The 22,679-nt window shown below is 39.1% G+C and overlaps 1 protein-coding gene across 15 annotated transcripts in view; it reads left to right on the top strand.

The window, feature by feature from the left end:
* Nucleotides 1-22,679, top strand: part of TNS1 (tensin 1) — a 368,591-nt gene that overhangs the window by 263,415 nt on the left and 82,497 nt on the right. For all 15 annotated transcript variants that reach the window (XM_087920518.1, XM_087920520.1, XM_087920516.1 and 12 more), the window contains 9 exons: nucleotides 3,775-3,897; nucleotides 9,019-9,083; nucleotides 10,712-10,795; nucleotides 11,995-12,107; nucleotides 13,248-13,308; nucleotides 15,189-15,264; nucleotides 15,574-15,703; nucleotides 17,480-17,545; nucleotides 18,142-18,258. In XM_087920518.1, the coding sequence (XP_087776644.1) occupies nucleotides 3,775-3,897; nucleotides 9,019-9,083; nucleotides 10,712-10,795; nucleotides 11,995-12,107; nucleotides 13,248-13,308; nucleotides 15,189-15,264; nucleotides 15,574-15,703; nucleotides 17,480-17,545; nucleotides 18,142-18,258 (835 nt within the window). The remainder of the gene's footprint in view (nucleotides 1-3,774; nucleotides 3,898-9,018; nucleotides 9,084-10,711; nucleotides 10,796-11,994; nucleotides 12,108-13,247; nucleotides 13,309-15,188; nucleotides 15,265-15,573; nucleotides 15,704-17,479; nucleotides 17,546-18,141; nucleotides 18,259-22,679) is intronic.

Genomic DNA, 22,679 nt, shown 5'->3' with positions numbered 1-22,679 from the left:
GTTTAAAAAAAGGCAAGCCCTTTTACTGGAGTGGAATGCAGCAATAATACATGGAAAAGTGAGATGAATTATACATTGAATTTCATAGCGTTTACTTCCTTGATGACTCTGCTTTTGTATAACCCTTTTTGAGTAAGAAAATTAATTATTTATTTTAAACTTGCTCATTTTTTTCAATGTTAAAGAAACAAATTCCAAAGCTTATAGGATAGTAATTTTCTAAAATCTTCAGGTATGTCATGACAGAAGTTTTCATGTTCTTACTCAATCAACACTCATCTCCCCCTCTAGAGCCATGGTGGCGCAGTGGTTAGAGTGCAGTACTGCAAGCTATTTCTGCTGCCTGCCTGCCGGCTGCCTGCAATTTAGCAATTCAGATCTCACCAGGCTCAAGGTTTGACTCAGCCTTCCATCCTTCTGAGGTGGGTAAAATGAGGACCCAGATTGTTGGGAGCAATAGGCTGACTCTGTAAAACCAGTTAGAGAGGTCTGTAAAGTGGTATATAAGTCTAAGTGCTATTGCTATTGCTAGCGTTAAGTCCATTATCTGTTGATGAAGGTTGACAACATTCATAGTCTTCATATTTTATAAGGCAGCATTTGTCAAACATTTTGCAACTGCAAACCACCAAACTCTTGGAAACTGCATGGGTAACTAAATTATACAAATGCCTCTCCCTATACTGTATCTCTGTCTTTAAAAGTGTGGGAGTTCATGTTTTTGGGCAAGTAAAATAATAATTATAGTTGTGTTAGGATATGCTTCTCTATGGGTCTTTTTAAACTAAATGTTGGACCAGAAAAATCTAATTCTAAAAGAAGTATTTAAATTTCAGAATTTTAAGAATCATGTTGCTATTTGTATTATTCCTTATATACTTGAATTATTCAGTTTCCTAGTATTTGTTTCATGGGTATAGCTAATAGCAATAGCATTTAGACTTACATACTGCTTCTCAGTGCTTTACATCCCTCCCTAAGCAGTTTACAGAGTCACCCCAACAATCTGGGTCCTCATTTTATCAACCTTAAAAGGATGGAAGGCTGAGTCAACCTTAAGCCTGGAACCTTGAAGTGGGAATTGAACTGCTGGCAGCTGGCAGTCAACAGAAGTAGCTTGCAGTACTGCATTCTAACCACTGTGCCACCATGTCTCTTGGCTCAGCCAAGAAATGGGGACTGAAGGGACAAACAGACTTCACACAGCTGACTGGTAATGAATGCACTGAGGATGCAGAGGGGCACGGATGGATCACTGAAGAAAGTTCTGAAAGAATATTACACAGTTTGCTTGAGGTTTCCAATCTCAACATTTTCTGAATTAAAACTTTCCTTGAAGAATAGTGGACAATTTTTGCCCATGCCAATTTTTGTGTCTGAGTTATGGTAGTTAGTATTACATAAATAGAAGACGAGTTTATTGATACTTTGTTGGGCCATTGTGACAGTACCACCAGCAGGTGATTGCTTGAAAATAGTAATGTAAAGATATCCCTTCCTAAAAATAACTGAATTCAATCCTCCTCCTCCTCATTATCATCATCATCACTCCATTTGAAGCCAAAACTAAAATATTCTAAGATTAGTGGTTGCTTTTTGAGAAGAAAGTTACATTTTTACTTAGAAAAACTAATGCAGATTCTCCCTCACTTTCTCCACTTTTCAATCAACTAATAAAAATAATGTGCTCCTTTGACAAAATACCGTTCTGTTGAAGTTACTAGATGAAGATGGAGTCCTGGTTTTGACTTGAGATCTCCCCTGATGATTAAACAAGAGTGTTACCAAGGATTCACTATTGGGCAAAAACATAATATATCACTGTTGTTTCCATGGACAGGAAATTTCCATTTTGAGGAAGCTGCTGTCTTGGAAATTGACGAGCTGTGAAAACACCCAGAAGGAAACTAAGGGTTTTAGTTAGTTTATAGCTAATTAACTCTGATCAGTTTCATTCCTGCTCCCCTTGCTTGGGTTGCTGGATGTGTGGAAGAGCTGGAAGGAGGCGAAGAGACAAGCAAAAGCTCTGCAAGCAATCAAGATTGCCTGGATCAGTCTCAAATGTGTTTCCTGTAATGGAATGTGAAAATGACCTTGGAAGACCGGGAAGGGAGGAAGAGATGCTACCTAGGGAATGATCAAATAAAAGGGGGGAAAAGCCAGCAATGAGTAACTGGGCAGAAGGAGAAGCTTAGAAAAGATCCACCCTAACTTATCAGGTCATAAAAAAGAGACAGAGGGGGATTTATATTTTCAGACATGCTATATTCTGTTAATGTCATCTTGCAATAAAATACAATAAGTTTATCTGGTCATGTTTTCTGTCTGGTCTACTTAGGAAGTTGACGTCAATCTTGCAAGTCTGAAAATACAAATCTCCCACCATCTTTTTTTCTTTTTTTACTGCTTGTTAAATTAGGGGGAATCCTTTCTAAGGCTTTCTCTGCCCATTACTCAGTTGTGAGCTCCTCTCCCTTTTATCTGATTAAGTTTCCCCAGGCAGCATATTTCCCTTCCTCCCATCTTCCAAGGTCATTCTCACATTCCATTATAGTTTCAAAACGAGATCAAAAGGATTGGGGGGAAAAGAAAGCTTGGCCATCTCTAAAGCTGTAAGCATATTTTGATGGCTTCTGGCAATTAAAGTCTTTGTGACATTATGGCAATGAACATAGTGAAACAAACAAACCGATTAATCATGGTTAACTTTACATTTATTATTCGCTGACCCAAAATGTATTGATGTGCCAACTGAAAGATAATGACCCTTCTTTTTTAGCACTTCTCCAAAATTTGTGATGGAACTGTCCGGTCCAAATATTCTATCAAAATACCCACATTAGAGGAAATGCCATGCAAATATGCCTTTATTGGGGAAGAAACTAGAGAAACACCTATTAATTTTCATATGAATTCTGCCATCACAGTTTGATGAAAGAAATGAGTCAAACGCACTTTGAAATATTCAAAAGCAATTAAAAGTGAGCCAGTGAAATCTGTCTATCCATCTCCAATTACAGCTTCACATTCTCTGCATGCCGAACATCTTTGTGGCATGCAGTTCTCTATTCTTGCATAGAATCTGTTTGCAGGGGTGCTCCCAGCAAGGATTAAGAGTAGAGAAATTGAGAAAGTGCTAGGGAATTAGGCAAGGCTCCACTTTTTAAAATTGCGTGTGTAATTTGAAATGAAAGCTATTCCCGGGGAGAGTTCTTTTTTTCAAGGAAAAAGATCCTCATTTCATATTATCCACCTGGATTGTGTGCATTATTATTTTTTCTTTTAAAACTTTTTTTGGAGTGGGACAGCAAATTCCTAAGATTAGGTTGATGTCAGTTTTGATCCAGCTTGATTTACATGGGATGGTACCGCATCTTAATTTCATTTCTGGTTAAGAAGGTGCCCCACCAATTTCTAGCAAGGATTCCTAAGAATTGTCAGGTTATTAATGTTTGTCACCGCATAAGTTGGCTTGCCTTCGTTTGCCAACCCAGGCAAGAAATGATTCGCAGTAGTGTCTTGAATGAATGAAATACAACATCCAAAAGACGCCTTTGTCAGCAGTCATAAATAATAATAATAAAGAATTGGAAAATGTCTTAAAATGAGAACTGTAGATGCATTTGCCTAATGGTAGAACCAATCCTGCAGGTTTTGTGTTCTGGAAAAACTTGTGAAACTGATAATCAAAAGAACTTAAGATCGATATCCTTTTATAACAGCTTCATGTCTTTCTTCTCACACTCGGAACTCCTCTTTCTCCTTGTACCACAGGTCCTGGATTTTGGGTGGCCTGACTTGCACACCCCTGCCCTGGAGAAGATATGTAGCATCTGCAAGGCCATGGACACGTGGCTCAATGCTGATCCACACAATGTGGTAGTGCTACATAATAAGGTGAGAGCGGAAAAAAAAAGGAATTCCCTGGAGGATGGTTGTAGTGACAACGTTTTTTTTTTTTGCCTCTGCTTAAGTGCCACAATTAAGCCAAATATCATTTAGCACAGGAGTTCCCAACCTTTCCGACTCCATGGATCAACAGCGGCAGAATTTGTGGCATGGTGGTGGGGAGAGGGGATGGTTTCGCACATGCACCTGTCACTTGTGCAAACGAAGGTTCGCATGCTCACACACTTGCCTTTCGCTTGTGCAGCCCATTGGGAACTGGACCCCAGACTAGTACTGGTAGCGGGTTACGGTATCGGGTCATGGACCAGGGATTGATGACCCCTGATTTAGCAAACAGATTGAATGGTGGCAAATGGAGCCCCCTTTTGATTTTGATTTTGTAAAGCAAATAGGTGACCAGTGCATGTGATCTCAAGGCCAGCTTTGTTTATGGCTAGGAGGACACCCTCACTCTCCTGCCTACAACATTCTTGCTTAAGGCTAAAGGATTATCTTCTGATTTGTTATCCAGGAACAGAAAGTATATTCTTATTGTTTGCAATGTTCTAACTTCTATTGCCATGTGTGTAGCAATTTGCTATGCACAATTGTATATTCCTCCCCATCCCTGATCACTGTAAAGCAGTTTTTGCAAACCTTGTGCTAGATTTGGCCTCAGCTGGATGTTCAGCCTGTGCTTCAGATAGTGATGAAAACAGGATGTGTAGTCTCAGCACTGCTTTCTTGTGATGGGAATATTTTCAACTTTTTCCAACAAACTTCCTGTTCTCACTGTTTAGTTTTCAGTTTTATGGGTATTTTTCAGCACTCTTATATAATTGTTTGTTGCTGTATGTTTATGATTGGTCTATGCATGCTTCTGCATTGCTGATGCTTCCATTATTTGATGCTGTTATACCTAAAGATGTTCCTACAGTGTATCAGATTTGATGTTGTTTAAAAGTTGATCCCTCTCTCCTGGACATTCTGGATACTGTAGTCTTGAAAGATATAAAATATGAGCTTTAGCAACAGCATCGGATAAGACTTTCCAATAATTTTTGAAGAAAAAAAATTGAGTAGTGAAACTGGGACAAAATTCAGTTAAGTCAACATGCCTAATACATCAGTAGAATCTTTCTTGTTGCTCTTAATATTCTTTGGTTGTGTTAATGTAATATATGTAAACTGTAGGTGGAAGAGCTGTCAGCTCACTTGTCCAGTGGGCCACACTTGGCTTGCTTGGTTTGTTTGTCTGTTGGTTGACTTAACCTGCTTGCAAACTTGGCCTATTTATTTAGCTTATGGTTCAGTGTCTTATGCAGGTCTAGGAAATAGATGGATTCACCAACCAAAGTTGTGTGAAACTTATCCTTCATTGCCAGAATTTGAAAATGAGTTTTTACTGTAACTATGAGTTGTTAGTTTTTACAGTGGGGTGCAGTGGTTAGAATGCAGTATTGCAGGCTAATTCTGCCGACTGTCAGCAGTTTGATTCTCACCAGGGTCAAGGTTGACTCAGCCTTCCATCATTTCAAGGTGGGTAAAATGAGAACCCAGATTGTTGGGGGCAATAGGCTGACTCTGTAAACAGCCTAGAGAGGATTGTAAAGCACTGTGAAGCGATATATAAGTCTAAGTGCTATTGCTACTGAAACTAATTTGTTCTTATTCTTTTGGAGCTACTAGATAGTGAGGCCAATGGTTCCATTCTCTTGCAATTATGGCACGATTTGTATTACTGCAGTGAGGTAGCATTATTACTGTAATTTGAACTTTTTGTTTTTTTCCCCATTTCCATTCTAAAGCATGGTTTAAGTTTCTCATGAAATAAATACATATGTACTTACTTCTTTGTTAAACACATTAACTGCTGGATTAAATTTCAGAAAATAGAAAAAGTAGGTATGTTGTTCTCTTAGGAGAGTAACATTAAATAAGGGAATGTCATGGGGGTCACAGAAGGGAGAAGTTTGTCAGTACACTCCATGTGTCTCAAGGGATATATGGAAGGAGTAGTTACTCCAATTAGTAGGCTTTCCTGCCCCAAATTCCCTAGGTAGTGGTGCATTTGGAAAAATTTCTAAAACTCCACACATGGCCCTACAGGGAAACTGCAACACCATTGAATATCATTTTGACTATGTGATTGGGAGTACACGGAAGACATTAAGTTTTGATGAGTTGCAAATTGGACTGGATGACCATTAAGACTAATTCCAACTCCATGTTCTGTGGTTCAGTGATTTGATGTCTTTTATGCTTTGATATTGTGGCCTATTTGGGCACGAGTAAAGGACCATACAGGTCTTCGTTGACCTTTGATCATTTGTTTAGTGACTGTTTGAAGTTACAACGGAGCTACAAAGAAGTGATTTCTGACTTCCCCCCCCCCCCATAGGTGTGACCATTGCAATATCCCCATGGTCACATGATAAGAATTTGGTCGTTTGGCAACTGGCATGTATTTATGATGGTTGCAGTCACGTGATCACCTTTTGCAACCTTCTAACAAGCAGAGACAATGGAGAAGTCAGATTTAATTAACAACCGAATTACTAACTTAACAACTGTCAGGGTTCGGGCCGTTACTCCAATTAAATCATGAGCCTTGAGCCACACGCCCAAAACTAAAGAGGATTTATTTGAAGCTTCCATTCTACTTCCGGCACTAACCTGGGTGTAGCCAACTCTGAGATATGTAATTCACTGTCACCCTTGATCCTGCTTCCCCCACCCCACCCCTCTGGGATGTATCATCCAACAAAAAACGTCCATAGCCAAGAGTCATCAATCATGCTCTCCAATTAGATTTTTTGTGACAGAAGCTTCAGCCATCTAGTCAGTCTTTGAAGAAAATATGAATGGAATGTACTTTTGATTACACACTATTGCCTGCTCCTTGAAACTCCCTCCCTTCTTTCTGTTGTCAACTATAAAACGTGTGTACTAAATGTTTTATGAGTTGACATAATGATTCGCTTAACAACTGTGACAAGAAAAGTTGGAAAATCGAGCAAAACTCACTCATCTTGCTTAGCTACAGAGAGAGATTTTTTTGGCTCAATTGTGGCAGAGGACTACCTGCAGATAGTTTTAAATACTACAGATTTAAAAAAAATTGTTTTAATACTTCCTTATGATATGATTGATTTCTTACAGAAGCCTTTTGAAATAGAGGGCCTCATGAAATTAATCTGCAGGCTGCAAATTATATGTCCCTGAAACATGTAAAGGCTGACAACAGATTCAGAGCCAAATTTGTCATGATGGGGCAGCTGCTTGCATATTTGCTCTGCTCCCAAGAATAGGATCAGATAGGATCCATGCTTTCAAAAATAGGAAATTGCAATAGAGTACTAACAATTTATCAGATACATCACTTTTCTTCTTGTGTTCTTTTTTCCTCTGCCATTTGTGCTGAGATGAGATAAACACAAGGGAACATGAAGGAAAAGAGAGTTAAATATCCCCGTCAGTTCACATCAGGGTAAAAAAGGGAGATATTCTCTTGCCAATGAGAATGGAGGAAAGAAAATAGATATAGCTGCCCATTCACGCTCTCTGTTCCATATTCTACACTGTCCATTGCAGGGGTCTCCACCTTGGCCACTTTAAGCCTGGAGAACTTCAACTCCCAGAATTCCCCAGCCATTCCTGGGACACTTCAACTATCATACATATGCCAAACAGCTGGCTGGGGAATTCTGGGAGTTGAAGTCCTCCAGGCTTAAAGTGGCCAAGGTTGGAGACCCCTGGTCCATTGCATTTTACAGGTACTCCTCAACTTATGACCACAACTGAGCCCAACATTTCCGTTGCTAAACATTTGTTAAGTGAATTTTGCCCCATGTTACCACCTTTCTTGCCACACTTGTTAAGCAAATCACTGCAGTTGTTAAATTAGTAGCACAGTTGTTAAGTGAACCTGGTTCTCCCATTGACTTGGCTTGTCAGAAGGTTGCAAAAGGGAATCACATGACCCTGGGACACTTCAACCATCATACGTATGCCAAGCATCTGAATGTTGATCATGTGACCAGGGGGTGCTGCAATGGTTGTAAGTATTTTTCAATACTGTTGTAACTTCAAATGGGTACTAAACAATTTTTTTAAAGAATAGAATAGTTTATTGGCCAAGTGTGATTGGACACACAAGGAATTTGTCTTGGTGTAAATGCTCTCAGTATACATAAAAGAAAAGAAAAAAAAAATTTATCAGTCAAGAAAGGGCCTGTACTGGCTTTCTAATTTTAAAATGATTCTGTGATGATGCCCCAATTTGTTCTTCCTCTCTGTGTGTGAGGAGTAGCACAGGTGCTCAGGTTTTCTCAAGAATTTTGCTGAGAAGATGACTCTGAAATAGCAAAAGCTACCACAAAATCCAACTACCACAGTTATTATTCAAGGGGGCAGCGCCATCTATTGGTTAATTTTCTCCATTGGACTATGACCCAGTCACATTTATGGAATAATAACATGTGTTGGTCCTTATAGCACTCGTAATAAATGTTCCTCCCCTTTGGAAACTATTGCTCAGTTATGCCTTCCTGTAAGACCTTCATGGTTGCTTACTTTTGCCAACTTACTTGAGCTGTGTCTCTGTTCATCTGTCTTACTGTTTGACTAGACCAAGCGGCATCTGTTCCCATTCAAATATGCCCATGTTATAGGGAGTTTATTCCTGGAAATGTGTCAGGAATTTAACCTTTTAAAATTTCAAAACAATTCAATGCCACCCATTCTAGACTTTCCTCACCTGATGCTCTCCAGACGTGTTAGAACTGAAGCTTCCAAAATTCTTAATCAGGTGATGGATGTTAACCATGGAGGCACCTGGGAAAAAGTTCTGATCTATTTTATGACCAACACATTTAGAGACACGTTGTACGGGGAAGCGTAATTACAAATAGAAATTGGAGTGCAACATATCTGGGTGACATTTTAAAAATCGGATTAATGCCAATCCCCTGCAAAAGGTTAATTGTCCCATGCTAATTAAAATCTCTTTCCTTCAGAAAATGCTATATCCAAATGGCATTAGTGAAGATACAGGGCCTGTAGTTTTTTCTCTTCCAGGCTTGATTACTGAGGATGCTGATTTATTACTTCTTTTCTTTGTGTCTGCAGGGGAATAGAGGTCGAACAGGGGTTGTTATTGCTGCTTACATGCACTATAGCAATATTTCAGCCAGGTAAGAAAACTATGTATTGGGGTGTCTATAAAGAGCTAGAAAAGCAGTGGCTTTAATTAAGACAGGGTAGTGATGTTAGAAATCTGCTTATTTAGAACAGGAGTCATCAACCTTTCGGGACCTCAAGAACACTAAATTCATAATTTTAAATCCTGCGGACCACTAGTATTATCTGCCTAATGACCAGCTGGGTGGGCGTGGCTAGATGGTCATGTGACTGGGTAGGCGTGGCCAACTCAATGTCATGTTGAGGGGCACCTCACCAGCCTCTACTCATCCCTCTCCTCCCAGCCACTCTTTGCCCCGCCCCCCCGGGCTCCTTAGGGCCCCAACAGAAAGCAGTTGTTGGAGCTAAACAGCCACCATGAGAAAGAGCTGGCAAAACAGCTGGCTCAGTTCAAATTGGATCTGACTGAGAAGGAGGCTCAACAGAAGCACCTCACTGAGGACTACGAGCATAGGCTTTCCAAGCAGAGGGAAGACCTGCAGGCGTGCAAGGCCAGGTACCAGCACCTGGAGGCTCAGCGGGCTGAGATGGTCAGCCAGTTCAAGGCCATGATGCAATCCCACTGGAACAAGGCCCTCCAGCTCTTTGCTACCAGCAACACTTCCCCCCAGCCCCAGCCCTCGCCCAAAGCCCCGCACGAGGAGGCTAAAGTTGGAATTTCTGCCCCCCACTGCACAAAACGACCCCGAAGGGGGAGGCTCTCTGCAGCAACACAAACGATCATTGCATGTATCTGGCCCAGGGGGCATAGTTTGAGGACTCCTGATTTAGTGCAATATAAAAAATGCAGATAATTTTTCTGCGGACCCCCAAAATTTTCTCATGAACTACCAATGGTCTACAGACCACCAGTTGGTGACTGTTGATTTAGAAACTTGTGCAGTCCACTCACAAATACACATCTTTGCCAAGCCAAAACAATCACATTGTTACAAACTTATAGTATGTTGCCTAAAATTCTTACATGGATCAGGAATTTGCATGGAGATTTTATCCACAGTCCTTCTTGCTTCTCTATTTAGTTTATAAGGACATGATGAGTTTTGCTATTCACAAGTGAACAAGCACGAAGTAAAGAGACCAAGGAGGGAAAATGAAAACATGAAATATGTATTTACTGAGCTGGGGTGTATATGTGTTATTCTCAGTATTGGGCTGCATCAATGATTGAAGGACGCCGTGTTGCATTTCTTCAATTAAGTAACCCATCCCCACTCTAGACTAGAAGTTAGAACTTCAAACAGGGGGCAAAATAATATACTTTTGTTACAGAAGACCAAGAGTCAGTATCTCATGGTCTAGATGCAAACCTAAAACATAACACTTTTCTCAAATCAGATACTTTCCTGGTGGTTGGGAATTAGTTAACCCAACTGGAGGGCACCAGGTGGAGAAAAAATGGAAGGAGATGATCAAATTTAAATAGCTGTTTTTTAAGCTGTCTCAATACAGTTTTAAATTTAAATCAGCAAATTTTATTTTGTTGATGCAATTTTAGTATTTGTGATTGAACACAAACAATGGGGGATGGCTGGGCCAAAGTAATGAGGAAAGAACTCCCAAGGAAACTCTTATCATTCCAGAAGTAGAACTTGTACTGACACTTTTCTTTATTCCACAGTGCAGATCAAGCTCTGGACCGGTTTGCCATGAAGAGGTTTTACGAGGACAAGGTGATCCCAGCAGGGCAGCCATCTCAGAAGAGGTTAGTCTGCCTCCCCTTCTGGGGAAAACTCCTTATGGTATTTTCAACACATACTGTACATGTAGAGATGATCAGAGGACTCACAGAATCCCTCTGTTCACATTAATATTACACTGTCTGTTTGTGTACGAAGAATAAGCCTCAGTATTTTTATTCATTGCTTGTTCAGAACCAAAATTTAACAAATCACATAGTTGTTGAAATTAGGGGTAAAGTAGGCTTCCACCCCAATCATAACCCAGTTCAGAACTATAGCTTCCAAGACCTACAGGTTTCTGTTGGGTTCTGGGCTTCTTCTGCAGTTAGATATGACCCATCTGTTCATAAGATGAAGTTATTTAACTAATCTAGGATCAACTGATTTTGCTTGGAGAACTTTCATATTTGTAGATATTGTAGTTGCAAATGCAGATAATGATGCTCAGAACACATCCAATGCTGCAAATGCCTACTAAATTTTCTTCAGCTTCTAATGCATTTCCAGCCAATTTCACTTGGTGGTGCTGAGCCAACAAAAATATGTAGCATTTTTGATAAGCAAAAGATATCCAGACTTGTAGCCTCTAAAGCTTCTTTGCACACATTTCATTTTGAAGGACGTAATGAAAACTTCAATATCGTATCTGAACTTTGAGGAAGAATCTTTCTTATGACAGTCTTTTCAGCACTGAAAATAATTAGCATTATTATTTATTACACTCATTTATGTGTAATGTTAAAAATAGCAGCATCACTTTTCTTTCTCACGTTTCTTTCTCTTGTTTCTTTCTCTTGTTTGCTCTAAAGGCAACAAGAGAGACTGAAAGAAAGAAAAGCATGAGAACGCATTTTTTCCCCACAAAATGATATAACTTGAAACAATAAAGAAATCCTGATATTTTAATAAAATAAGCACCCTTCCCAAATCCTTAAATTATTTGAGAAGTCAATCAGTCAGTCAGTCTGTCTGTCTCTCTGTCTGTCCGCCTGTCTGTCTGTCTGTCTGTCTGCCTGTCTCTATCTGTCTGTCTGTCTGTCTGTATCTATCTATCTATCTTTCTATCTGTCTGTCTGTCTGTCTGTCTGTCTGTCTATCATCTAAATATTTGAAAAACTCCCACACAGAAGTTTTAGACTTCAACTCTAGTGACTCATTGAGATATAAATATTCCAAGATACTCTATCAAAATTCCTTGCTACTATTTTGGTTTCTACTCTAGATATGTCAATTACTTCAGTGGTCTGCTGTCTGGCACCATCAAAATGAACAACAAGCCCCTCTTCTTGCATCATGTCATCATGCATGGAATACCCAACTTTGAATCTAAAGGAGGTAACTGACCTTTCCATCACACATTATGGATAGCATTCAATTATAGGTCTCCCCTGGGTGGAAAGTCCTTACAACTTCCTTTTCTTTACTGACTACCTTTATGGCCAGAATGGTTCTAAAGGAACAAGGTTGTAAGCATGCTGAAGTGACAGAAGGACTACACCATTTTCAAGGGTCAGTGGGAGAAAGCTGTTCTTTAATGATCTCCTATGGTACATTCTCTATAGAAATAGAAAGCCAGATGGGAAATGGGATTGCTCCCACTGATGTTCTAGGGTTGTGTTTAAAGGGACTTCATCTTTCCTGGGAGCAGAACTCCACATTTATAGCTGAAAATGGTGAAGCCTCTTCTATTATTTCTGCATAGTGCTTCCCCTTCCTATTCCACAGACTGTCTTCAGCCTTAGTTGCTATAAAGACTTAGCTGTATGAGTAAATAAATCCAAGAAGGGATGAACAGAGAGATGTAAAATCTGTTTTATTGTCTGTGTTAAAAGACACCATGTTTACAATTTACTCAATCTGAAGTCAGGCTCTTATATTCCTAATCAGGATGTTTAAGGAGAGCAAAAAATAGAGCTACCCTGGCTAACATCCTCTTAATGCAGTTATAGAGTGATTTGTATCCTAACGAATAGGATAAGCTTTCAGCAATCTAAAGGTACATAGTTAGATTCATCAAAATATCTGTCTTTCCGTAACTTGATCTTGGCTGGTCTTATGTTGGGCATATAATTCACAAACTGAAAGCTATTTTAGTTTATTTAATTTTCTGCTTCCTGAGCTTTGCCTTAACAGACTTAACAGAGTCCTATGTCAGATTTGAGCAGAGAAAGCATTAAGCCAATGTTAGCAATTTGAAGATGTGTGGACTTCAACTCCCAGAATTGTCCAGCCAGCATGTGTCTAAACACTGTGGTTAAGATCTGCCTCCAAATAAAGTATAAACCTGCTGCTTGACCATGCCTTACTGCTTTCCACAACTTCTACCACTGACATAAACCTAGCGTTGTTTGTAACAAGGAGGGTATTGCCATTCTCCTCCAGTGAGACTGTTTGCCTTGGCCCCTTCATGTTGCCTTCTCTGTAACTAATCTGTAATGAAGAAACCTTTTTCTTGGTCTGTTTTATGTTTCCTAGGCTGCCGGCCCTTCCTCAAGATATACCAGGCAATGCAACCGGTCTACACATCAGGAATCTAGTAAATGGAGTTGGCATTATTATTTTGATTTCCTGCATTTCTGTTTTGTCCTGATGCAAAGCAGAGTAGAACATTCTGTGAGCTTTGCAGTAGAGGTGGTATCCTGCAGACCTAGTTCCGTGTGTTATTTATTCTGAATTTTGATCTAGAGCCCTGATGGCGAACCTATGGCATGTGTGGCATGGAGGTGGCAATGCAGAGCCATTTGTGCTGGCACACGAGCTGCAGGCAAACTTACCTCACTGTGCATGCGTGCACCTCACAGCTGATTTTCAGTGGGTTTGAGGCCTTTTTCGGACTCCCAGAGGCTTGAGGAAGGCTTCTGCAAGCTTTTCAGGCCAAACACTAGTCCTGTTTTGTCACTTCCTGTTTTTCCAAAAATACCTGAAGTGATGAATACCTGAAGTTTTCGGCATGAAAAGCCTGCAGAAGCCTTCCTCAAGCCTCTGGGAGGCCAAAAAAAGCTGAAAATCAACTGTGAGGCGCAGTGCAGGTAAGGGGGCGGTGGGGGCAGGTGGGGATTGCATGTGCATGCATAGGGGGTGTGCGGGCACATGCATTGCCTTCTGGGTGCTAGCACGTGAGCATGAGCGTGTAAGCATGCACACAGTTTTTGACACAGGAACCCAAAGAGGTTAGCCACCACTGATCTAGAGTATAGCTGGCACAGAGACTCATGCTGTTCCTGGGGGTTGCATTTATTTATTATTATTACAGCTAAAACCAAGCATATAAAGAACCGCAGGAGACTTAGCATCTCTATATCATCCTTTCCCACTCTTCTCTTCATAGCTTTTAGCTTAATTTTATTTATAAACTTTTGCTTATATATTGCCTCTCCCCTAAAGAATTACAGATAGTTACACAAAATTAGCCTTTATTTTATTGTTTAAATTCTGAGGTAGATTGGGTTGGAAAAGCATTATTGGCTCACGGTTATCCAGAGAGAAATAACTTCACTGATTAAAGTTTATTTTCCTCTTCTATCTACTTGAATTTAAACCAACCATTTATTAATCAGTTTGATGTATACATGAAATCAATCTCCATGAAACCTTTATTGAAGAAAAAAAATGTGAAATAGGGCATCATCTTTATTGCTTTCCCTTCCATTCAAATCAGCAAATGGTACCATTAAATCATAATGGCATCAATCACAACTTACCTTGGCTGATATTGACCAACTAAAATTGAATTAATTCAATGAATTTGCTGAGTGAAACTCTGGGACAATGAAAGAACAGCAAGATATTAGATGAAATGAAGATTGTGGCAAACCTTTGTCCAAATATATATAAGTAAATTCTTGCTTTTGAGTATTCATATGCATAACAGAAAACTTAGAAGTGGAAATGCTGACCAGGTCCAGATATACCAGCTGCTCACCATATATTCTGGAGCAGATTGCATGAAGAATAGATGCAACAACAGTTGATAAGGTCATTCCTGGAAAGTCATATTTTGTGGAACTTTAACCTATTGCTATGGATAACAACTACTGGATCAGTTTCTAATGCTGATCACAACAGATCTAAGCAGTGTTTCAGGATTAGTAAACATGATTTAGCAAATGTAGTACAAAGCAAAAATAGAAATGCTAAAATGGCAGAGAGCTTTCTTCTTTTAAGAAAATATTCTCAAGAAGTTCAAGGAGTTGTATATAGCAGTTGTTTCTCCCATATATTCAACCCCAAACAACCCTGTGAAATAAGTTGGGCTGAGGAAAAGTGATGGACTTGAAACCTGAGTTTTCCTGGTCTTGGTCTGACATTTTATGACACCATCTTGACTGTTGCCTGAACATGGTAAATGAAATGAATCTTAGCTATTGAGTTGCTTTGATTGTCTTCCATGTTTTGCTTCTTTCTACTTCTTTATAGCAATGTGCAGGGAGACAGCCAGACGAGCATCTGTATCACCATAGAACCAGGACTCCTCTTAAAGGGAGATATTTTGGTAAGAGTCAAAACTTGTATGTTTTATCATTTTTATCACTGTGGGTCTTTAGATCGTAAAAGTTGGCACCCCATTTAAAGACTCCAGAATAGGAGGCTTAAGAGTGTCACAACCTGTCGTCTGCATTCCACATACTTAAGGAGAGTTCATTGTCTTTATGGGGAAATGCAGAGAAATGATGTCTTTGCAGCACCAAAGGACTCAGGTATAGAATTCCTTCAAGTAGCTAGAATCATTCCAATGCTCAGGTAGGTTCCCAGGTGATGACATATTTCATTTTGTTTCCTTTATGTCCTCTTTCACTGACAGCTGAAATGCTATCACAAGGAATTCCGTAGCCCGACGCGGGATGTAATCTTCCGGGTGCAGTTCCATACCTGTGCCATTCATGATCTGGCTATTGTCTTCAATAAAGAGGACCTGGATGATGCCTTTAAAGGTAAAGGCAATATTGTTCAAGAAAAGAGAGTGAGTGGGTGACACAAAGTAATAAAATGCATGACATCGAGGAGGCCATTGTAACCAAGTTGTGGCTTTTCTAGAACGGTTCACTCTATGATACCAGGGTGTGTGCCTGGGAAGAAAAATCAGTATTTTTTAGTATATTTTCAGTTTAGAAGGCATTTCACTTTATTTAACAAGCACTTGTGAGAAGTTCAGAATTATATACACTGTAATTGTAACCATCACATGGCATTCCATTGTTTTATGTTATCATCCTCAGATACTCAATGTGCTTTTTGATTATGTTAAATTAGATCATATATGAAACATACCAAAGTTGGTATTTAGGTCTATGGTTTTTTTCCCCTCTTTATTTTACCACCTCTATCTTCTTTTTGTTTGCTGAATGAGATTTTAGTTGGTTATTTTTATAGTGTATGTATCTGTCTAGAAGTCTGCAAAAACAGTCTAGGAGCTTTTTTTCCCCTCCAGTTTTTATGAAGCACTGAAATATCAGACAGCGGATCCTACTCTAATTGTTCTGCCAGTAGTGGACAAAAATTAGTGCTTGAGGAAATAATGAGCGTATGACTGTCGGCCATCCCAGGGGCAATGCTATCCAAAAGGAAATTCTTGACTCCACTAGAAAGGAGGGGGGACGGGCTCCTGGGCCTTGTTAACAATCCTTGTGCATGCTTGAAGAGAATAAGATCCCCAAATGAATTTATTTTTCATTTTGCCCATGAAGCAAGATAAATGGGGGGAGGGGGTTTGCCTCCTCTCAGGAACAGAGAAAGGGCTGAGACCAGGTGCAAAAAAATTGGTTTAGAGCTGGAATTGGGTTGGCTCCACCAGTACTGACTGAGGATGATCCATTTTGTAATGGGACATAGAGGCAGACAAAACACTGAAATTCTGAAATCCTCACCAAAGGAATAGCCAAAGAGAGGGCTATAATATTTTCAGTATGGGAACCCTGAAGTCAATTTTCCTGTCAGGAAACGGAGAATTTTCTTTTCCCATTCTGCAATATCTCTTATGAAGTGCAACAAGCCCTGCAGACTGGGCCGTTACCACTATACAATTATCAGCCTGAATATATTTATACATTGACATTTAGAAGGGTGAAGGAGGGTATTTGTCTTGCTTCATGCACAAAACAAATGCATGATGGTTTGGAAATTTGAGTGACTGGTTGGGGCAAGACGTGATCCAGCCAAATGGAAACCTGGAGTATTAAGAGTCACAGTGGTGCAGTGGTTAGAGGCTACTTCTGCAGGCTACTTCTACTGACTGACTACTACTGCTACTTCTACTGCAGGCTACTTCTACTGACTGATGGCTGCCTGCAATTTGGCAGTTCAGATCTCACCAGGCTCAAGGTTGACTCAGCCTTCCAGCCATAAGTGGATAAAATGAGGACCTAGATTGTTGGGGGCAATATGCTGACTCTGTAAACTACTTAGAGAGAGCTGTAAAGCTCTGTGAAGTTGTATATAAGTCTAAGTGCTATTTCTATTACTATTTTGGTGTTCTGGATTTTGGATAGAGGAGACGTATGAATGATTTAGGGCAAAAACTGATGTACTCTTCTCCAAATATCCAGACTTCATCTGGTCTTCTCAGTATCTTCTTTCTTACCTCTGATTAAACACTGATTGTACCACCAGTGGTCTTGTATGTTTCGGTCTATGCACAGGCCACTCATCTGTTCAAAGAACACGCCTACTGAATACCATTGTGTCTTTTCTTTTTTTAAAAAAAAAATCAGATGAGCGATTTCCTGAGTATGGGAAGGTGGAATTTGTATTCTCCTACGGTCCTGAGAAGATTCAAGGTATTTACTTTTTTTGTAATAGTCACCATTTGTTTCCTTTTCCCCCTCTCCCTTTATAGGCCTCAGAAATTGTACTTTTGCTTTGTTAAACTTGCTGCCAGATAAGTGGCCTGATGTAATTATTTTCCCTTGTATCAGTACCGAAAGATTCAAAAGCCACAGTAGAATCAATATTTGCAGATAATTGCTGAGTTACCAGGGGCTGCAAGTCCTCACAAATAGATGGCCATTTCTCTTTGAACTAAAATTCCATTCATTAAATTCCTGAATAACTACAGTTCTTATAGTAAACAGAGAGGTCCTTTTGTGTGTAATTGTTCCCTGATCAATATACTTTCTTACTCCTCGGCAAGTTCTTTGGCTATTGCCTCAATTCTAGATACCATCCCTCCTTGCTTCAACAGCTTAACTGGGCAATCCAGCTTCATGTCCTGACTTTCTCATACTGAGGTGTATCTATGATAGATTAAACTCACTACCCTTTGAACTTATTTCTTCTGATTTCTCTTCTTTGCTTTATCATGTTACTCCTTTTTTCCTCACCGTCCCCACAGCAAAATCTCTGATCCTGAAATTACACTATCCTTGCTTCTCAGGCATGGAACATTTAGAGAATGGCCCAAGCGTCTCAGTGGACTACAACACATCAGATCCACTCATCCGCAGGGATTCCTATGAAAACTTCAATATACACCGTGAAGACAGCATGGACGGTAGGTGATACAGACTGCCATCACATGTCGCTTAGGTTTCGGGCACAAACACCCTAGTACACCATCTAAATAGATACCAGCTCCATGCAAGCAAGTGGTTGGTTTTTTTTTTTTTTTTTGCCTTTACTTATGTTGTATGGTAACAGGCGTTCTGTGTCTTCTCAATTGTACAAGGTTACACAGATTTACATTTTTTTTAACCATCTGTACTTGATACAAGAGAGCTGCTTCCTCTGGATTATACAGAAAAACTGCAGCAAAACATGAAACATGCTTCCTTGTCATAGCACAGCACAGGTTCTTAAAAACGGGTTTATAATATATTGGCTAGAATTAAGAGGGCCCTGCTCTCTTTTTCCTAAATAATATTCACAAAAGAGATCCACCAAAGGCATTTTTAGCCCTCTTTGTAAACTTCCTCTTACCAGACAGAAATCAAATGGACAGAAATATGCAAATGCAAATAGCCATAACACATGCAAGCATACTTTGTGGGAGAGCTCATTGCTTTGAGCTCTGCATCTAGAAGAATCCTTTTGGATTTATTTCATTTACTCTTTGTTTCTTCTGTAAAAGAAACCAAAGGACTACTGCCCCCAACATGGTTTGTATCGCCAAAGGTCAATATTAACTGAGCCCAGTAAGCAAAGCTCAACAACCACATTTTATTTGCTTTGCTTTTTCACTTGCTAAGTCATGATTGCTCCTGCCACTGTCCTCAATCTATAGTGGAGGCTCCAACGGGGGCAGCATGTCTGGGAGCCAGTGCAGGAAAAGGAAGGGTGGGAACAGATGTGTTTTCTGGAGAGCATGAAGATCATAGGCTTCTGCCTGAGGAACAGATGGCATGAGTCGAATGTTTATAGAGTGCCAAAGTGATGAGTACTGTAGAATGAGTCTCAGAAAGTAAAGCCAAGATGTCTTGTGAAGTCTGTCACCTGAGTTCTCAGAATGAGCAACGGTTGCTGAAAAAAACAAGATGCCTCGTGTTCCTATGAGGAAGAGAAAGCGAGTTCATGGTCCTCAAGCTGAATGGGATTTAATGGCCTCGTTTCCCTCCCATCTTCTTAAGCAGAGTTTAAGAAAACTGGCAGGGGATAATTTCTGGATTCTGGCCAGATAACAGAAAATGGGAGTGCAGGCTTGGGTATATAATGGATATTCAACTATGAGACTGTTGTTGCCAGTGTTGCTGCAAAAGCAGATTTCCATTCTATCCGCTTTTTCAAACAAGATTTCAGTGTTTCCACTTGGGTAGGTGTAAAAACCTGCTAAAACCAACTGTCACTGAAAGGTGTTTTTTTTTTAAAAAAAGATATGTCCTGATGTCTAACTAGGGAGCAAAGTTGCTGCAGAGTAAAAAAATTCAAAAATTCACCCCTTCCCTCAGTGCTCTTTGGCACTAAGAAGATTTAGGCTGTGCTTAGTTCACCCAGAGAAAATCTCATTAGTTGTTTCCTTCAGGAACAAGAAATTGTATTATTATGGTTGGTCACACATTTAGCCAGATGTTTAGATTGGATTTGGCATTTTTATCCAAGCCCTTCCCGAGGAACTGGGATAGGCAGATACTTTTGTTTGATAATGTTAAAATTATCATCGCAGGATGTAAGTTGTTCCAAGTAAAGCTGGTTTTTTTGCAATTGACTGATGGCGATTATGTCAATGCCGATGGTGTTTAAGTGGTACTCCAGATGTTTTGGAATTGCACCCAAAGCACTTGTTACTACTGGTACTTTCATTGCTTTCTTTTGCCACAATCTGCTCCTATTTCTAGATCTTTGTATTTTGTGATTTTCATCAGTTCAATCCAAAGAAATATGAAGAATGCAGCTTGAATAAAGGAGGAGGAGAAAGAGGAAAAGTTGAAATGAAAAAAACCTGTAATAACAGCAAAAAGAGAGGGGATCTTTGCAGTTCTTCTACTTCTACTTCTGTGAATACTTTATTTTGTATAATAGATGACATTGATCTACTAGCCTTGTTGTGTTACTTCTGATTCGGATGTTGTTTTTTCTAGAACTGGTGCATCCATTTCAGGTATCATCTTCTCATTGGACTTGATTGGTAATAGCAAATCATTATTTCTTTGTTTTCAACCTTCATTTATTTGCTATGAGTGAGCAACTTTTCTAGTAATGTTGAAGCTGCTTAGCCCTGTTGCTCAGCCAACAGTCCTCAGTTCTGTGGCCCATTTGTCATCAGATGTCTAGGAATCCCAGTACCTGGCATGATCCTTGTTTACTCAAGTGATGATTGATCTGGAACAGGTTTCTGTAAGTTATGTCTCACCATATTGTTTTCATCTAACCCCTCTGATGAGACCTGTCCTTTGAACCTCTGCCATAGCTCTCATCTTCTTCAGAGCATGCAAGCCCCACAACCATGTCAAGGTAGGGCCTCACCGGGGGATGATGATATTCATGATGATGGTAATTTTAATAACTAAGGCATCCAGTACCAGTTGGATGCTGGTCTAGAGAAATGGGAATGAAACTAAATCCCTGTAGCTATATGAATGTGTGCCATTACCTAAAATGACTAGAAGAACAGAAATCAATTTTAGCATTTCTGTTGGCAAACAACAACCCACTCAAACACCATAAGGAAAACAGAATATTTGAAAAGCAATCAAGATAAAGCATTTTGATTATTATAATAAATGAATATTAATAAACATAATAATGAAAGATTTAATTGTAGTATGAATACTGTGAATGATACCATAATATCCAATTAACTGAACTGAAGAAATGAAAAAATTAAGTGGCTAACATTAGCCTATTTAATTCAAAATGCATATTATATTTTTTATTTTCTGTGTACTTTGAAATGGGAGCTGATTGCCCTTCCATATGAATCTCAGGGATGATTACAAGGGATCATAATACAGTGTTGTTTTTTCCTGGCAACTTGAGATACGTATTATTTACACACAGATGTACATATACACATCTGTTATTTCAATGAAGAAATTAATTCCTTGCACATGGCTTACTTTTCACTACTACACACATAAATATATACATTCCTATTATCCTGTTCCTTTATGAGTTATGCAGATGGTAGAAAAGAAGTAAGAAATACTGTGCCTCAGAAATTAAAGGCCTGAGATAAGAAATTTCACTTTTCAAACTATCACCATCATTCACATATAAATCTTTAAAATACCCCTTTCAGTCTTCCCTCATTTGTTTAATCTCGAATATTTTAATCACTGTAATTTTAAATTCCATACAGCATGCTAAATGCTTCTTGTTTAGCTCTCTTCGTTTTCAAAAACCATTTTTTAAAATTTCCATCAAGATGACTGATTTTTCTCTTTAATGTTAACTATTTGTTCTCATTGTCACTATATGCCTTGCAGCTTTTTTTCTCTATATCATACAATATCCTTTCATTCTCATGTAAAATTGCAATTGTCTATAAATTAAATGAAGAAGAGGAAGTGAAAACTTTTCTTTTCATTTCCTTTCTTCCTCCCTCCCTCCCTTCCTCAAACTACAACTGCTCTTATTTATTTTGGGGGTCACTAAATAACTTTTCTTGTATTTTCTAATCTCATTACCATATAATCTAATTCATGTTGCCTAGCAAAAAATCACAGAATTTTCTTACAACATATTTCTGGTTCTTATAGTATCAGCATTTATGGGAGTGTAACATGCCTCTGTCTCCATCATATCGATTCCCACTGTTATATGCACCCAAATAATGTTGATGACATTACTTCATAATTTATGTCGTATAGTTTAGCTTTTTTCATTGAGAATTGGAACAATACCTTCATTCCCCTGCCTGAATTCATCACCCATACTCCGTAGAATAAGGCCAAAATAATATTCCTTCCTCTCAAATTCTCAGGAATGAGAATTATTATCCTTCTCTCTTCGTACTATGGAAAAAGAATACTATTATATTCTCTCGGTTTTCTTTATCCTTCTTTTTTCATCAAAGCAAGAACAGTATTTAAGAAGACTGACAGCCCTTGGATCTAAATGGCTATTTAAAAATACTATATCCAAACAGTGTATTTGGACACAGTTAAGTTTTGGAAAGAACAAAAGGGAATACTTTAGGGACAATATTTAGCTGAAGATTTACACAGATTAAAAAAAATCCTTGAGCCCTTTGGAAAATCACATTCCATATTCAAAAAGTATTGTCTTCAATTTATGCTCATACTTTACGTAGAAATATTCAGACACGGGGAAGCAGCAAACCTTGTTTCATTTATTAGTGGTGAATAGCCTCCATAACTTTGCCCCTCATAGAATTTATTCTATTCCTTGTAAGGTCACAAAACTTCTCACACAAAGCACTTGATCCTAATATCTAAAGAAGCATTAAAATAATGGATGGGTTGTGAAAATTTCTACGAGTCTGGGCTTAACCTCAGATATTTATGGCTTGTCATAAGT

This window comes from Pseudonaja textilis, chromosome 1, assembly GCF_049901715.1.
Source record: "Pseudonaja textilis isolate UNSWEBS1 chromosome 1, rPseTex1.2, whole genome shotgun sequence".
Taxonomy (NCBI): Eukaryota; Metazoa; Chordata; class Lepidosauria; order Squamata; family Elapidae; genus Pseudonaja; species Pseudonaja textilis.
This window is presented reverse-complemented; position numbering and strand designations above follow the sequence as displayed.